Source organism: Aplysia californica, unplaced genomic scaffold (assembly GCF_000002075.1).
Source record: "Aplysia californica isolate F4 #8 unplaced genomic scaffold, AplCal3.0 scaffold00867, whole genome shotgun sequence".
NCBI classification, from domain to species: domain Eukaryota; kingdom Metazoa; phylum Mollusca; class Gastropoda; order Aplysiida; family Aplysiidae; genus Aplysia; species Aplysia californica.
The window spans coordinates 135,641-138,882 of NW_004798137.1; the positions used below are offsets into that span (position 1 = coordinate 135,641).

General features: G+C 43.1%; 1 protein-coding gene across 1 annotated transcript in view; it reads left to right on the forward strand.

Moving 5' to 3' along the window:
• The window catches only part of LOC101860699 (zinc finger CCCH domain-containing protein 13), a gene marked incomplete in the record, with an annotated part of 43,457 nt that overhangs the window by 19,067 nt on the left and 21,148 nt on the right, over window positions 1–3,242 (forward strand). The window contains 3 exon segments of the mRNA XM_035972825.1: window positions 332–542; window positions 1,398–1,492; window positions 1,946–2,034. Of these exon segments, the coding sequence (XP_035828718.1) occupies window positions 332–542; window positions 1,398–1,492; window positions 1,946–2,034 (395 nt within the window).

The window sequence follows — 3,242 nt, forward strand, 5'->3', positions numbered from 1 at the left end:
TTTTGTGTGTGTGTGTGGTGGGGGGGTTACTGTACACTTACTTTAAAATGTATACATTTTCTTTCCTCAAACAAAGTATACATTGACGATCCAGTGTTTAGGTGGGTGGTCGCTGGGGTGTGTCTTTGAGCAAGCAAGATAAGATAACCCTATTTTTAAAAAAAAGGAGGAGGGGGGTAGGGGGAGAGGGGGGCTGCACGGTGGCGACAAACTGTGGCAACCATAACTGACGTATAATTGTTGCCAGTGGTAATGAGAGCATATGACAGTCTAGTACTGAAAGTATTAACCGTAACTGGCTTATAATAATTGTCTTTGTGTATGTGGACAGTACGGCAGGTACAAGGCACGTCGGGGCTGGGAATACGTCTGCCCCCCGGCTGGTCTATCCCACCCCCCACCGCCTCGCCGGTTCGGACACAGGCGGCCAAGAAGGCGGCCGGGTCGGCCTCGTCGCAGAAGGATGCAGGTTCGAAACGACAGCTGAAGACGCTGGCGCCCCGCCCATCGTACCCTGCCATGGAGACGCTGGCTAGCCTGAGGTTGGTGGAAAGTTTGTGGGCGCGCGTGTGTGTTTTTAGAAAATAGTTTTTAGTAAGGTTTTACGGCGCTCGCAATTGCATAAGGTCATATGAGCACCAAGGGGTGGATGTCGACAGAGAAGTCCGAACGGGTAATCAGGCTTACTCTGCTCACCTCTCTAGCCTCAACAGCACAAAGTCTGCTTCGACTATCAAGGCATCACTGAAATAGCAGTTCACAAGAGTGTGACAAACATACAAAAGAAGTAGAGGAAAAAATGACAAGTAAGGACGAGGAAAGAAAAAGCAGCAGTTGTTCCGGAACAGTTATGAGCATGACATTGATAAATCGACCCATTTACAATTCTACCGTGCATAAGAACATGTTAATATCCCCTCTTTGGGAACGGCCTAAAGACACTTCACTCAGTGGCACTGCCTTGGGGGCAGGGCAGCGGCGCGTATGTTTGCGGGGAGTCAGCTGACTTCTGGGCTGCCTATTGTTACAAATTTGGTGGAAGCGTTATGATTTTTATTCAGTGTTATGAAAATATGATCGTGATACCACTGATTCTAATTTAGAAAAGTTTTATTTGTTGCTTGGTGACCCCAAGCCATCCATCCCCAACTCCCCACAATAATAATTTGTGAAGCGTGCTGACAAAAGGGAAATAGATACATCACACTTATATGTGAAGACAAATGAAAAAGCTTTAAGATGGTACCAATAACACCACATACCCAAAAATTGACGAGCGCCTGATTCCACCGCGTTGTGACAAATTTGCTTCCAGAGTCAAAATTATCTGTGAACTAAGTTTGTTAAACCGTGCGATTGAGGCACAAAACGTTTACAATTCCACTTCCTATCGCCAGGGATGAAGCTCAGGCGCAAAGCAAGTTGAGTCCGGAACCGGCCAGGAAACGGGCCAGGAAGCAGTCGTCACATTCTGTCGAGGACTCCTCTGCCGGTAAGTTTCTGTGGGCAAGGGAGATCATTTTGAAAAATGCTTAGTTAACGACTTCCGCAGTGACATATAATTCTTACTGAAATTAAAACTTAGGATGTAGTTTGTAATAAAAGTACAGGAATCATTGACCGTAACGATGTAGTTTGTAATAAAAGTACAGGAATCATTGACCGTAACGATGTAGTTTGTAATAAAAGTACAGGAATCATTGACCGTAACGATGTAGTTTGTAATAAAAGTACAGGAATCATTGACCGTAACGATGTAGTTTGTAATAAAAGTACAGGAATCATTGACCGTAACTTGTACCACGTACACTCCCAACACAACCAGTCCCACTTGATGTAATTTTGTTAATGTAATATTGATGTTAAACAATCACTGGCGTTCCCAATTGGGATTTGAAGAAGTCCGCAAGCGTGCAGTTTATATGTTTTTCGTTGGTTGCGACAGGCAAGTGGGTGCCGCTGGATGAGTACTACTATGGCAAGATGGAGGGGAACCCCACCTACACCGAGGACAAGGGAGAGCACCGCTTTAAGGTATGTTCGCTTTTTGTCGCCGTCGATATCTCACTAGTGCAAGCATACTGTTGTGTTAGTGTTGTCATGGTTATGAGCACAGATGTGTGTGGAAGAGAGGATGTGTGTGGGAGGGAAGAGTGTGTGTGTATGTGTGTATATGTGTGTGTGTATACGTGGCGAAACACGAAACCAGTGTGCTAGGATGTGGACAATAAAGATGTTCATCTTATCTGATCCTATTCTATCCTATCTTTTCTGTCAAAGTCATCTTTTGGAGTTTTGAGAAAATTCATGAAAAAGGTGGGTGGATGGCGGGTGCTCTGGTGTCGTCCCGATCTCTCCTTCCATCTTTTTAGTATTATGACCTAATTGTGTTGCAAGTGCCGTAAAACTCTTACCTAAAATAATTTTTTTTCAAAAGAGAAAAAAAAGTAGAGCTCCTAAATCAAAACCATGTCTCTTAGGCACTTGCTATCTTTTAGCAAAAAACTATTTAAAAAACTAAGCAAGGAATAACAGGACACTAAAGTGGAATTGGCTTGGGCTGAAATCTGTCAGACTGCGTGATTTTACTCGGTTGAGACAGGTTTTCGATCCAGAGAGGGTGCTTCGGTAGAAGAAAAATAAAACGGGGGTGATATTGTTTTTTCCCATTGGTTTACCACTGTGATAAACCTTGTTCGGTTTACGTGGGCTCAATTTTATTTTGTAACTTGCCCCTTGATGTCTTGTATCCAAAGAATGACTTTGTCTGGAGGCTGCCCCCCCCCCCCCCATATTTGTTTTACGCTTGTGTGTTTGGGGTGCATCATTTATTATTTGTTTGTTTGTGTCAGGCTTTAGGCGTGTTTGTATTTCTTTCTTTCTTTCTTTCCTTCTTTCTTTCTTTCTTTCCTTCTTTCTTTCTTTCCTTCTTTCTTTCTTTCCTTCTTTCTTTCTTTCTTTCTTTCTTTCTTTCTTCCTTTCTTTAGATTATTTATGTATGTGCCGGGGTTTGGATTATTCATTCCATGTAAGGAGACATGACGAACCCCAAATTCTGCCGATTGGTTGATAAATGTGTGTAGGTGTATGGTAAGCTGGAAGTTATTGTTTCGCTGATGTTTGCAGGTTTTTAAGACACGACCCAAGGTTTGATTATTTCCTGAAAACTTCGCCAAATTTTGAAGTTAGTAAAGATGAAATTCTAATCCTCTCCACTCCTTCTCCCTTCTCATTTCTACCCC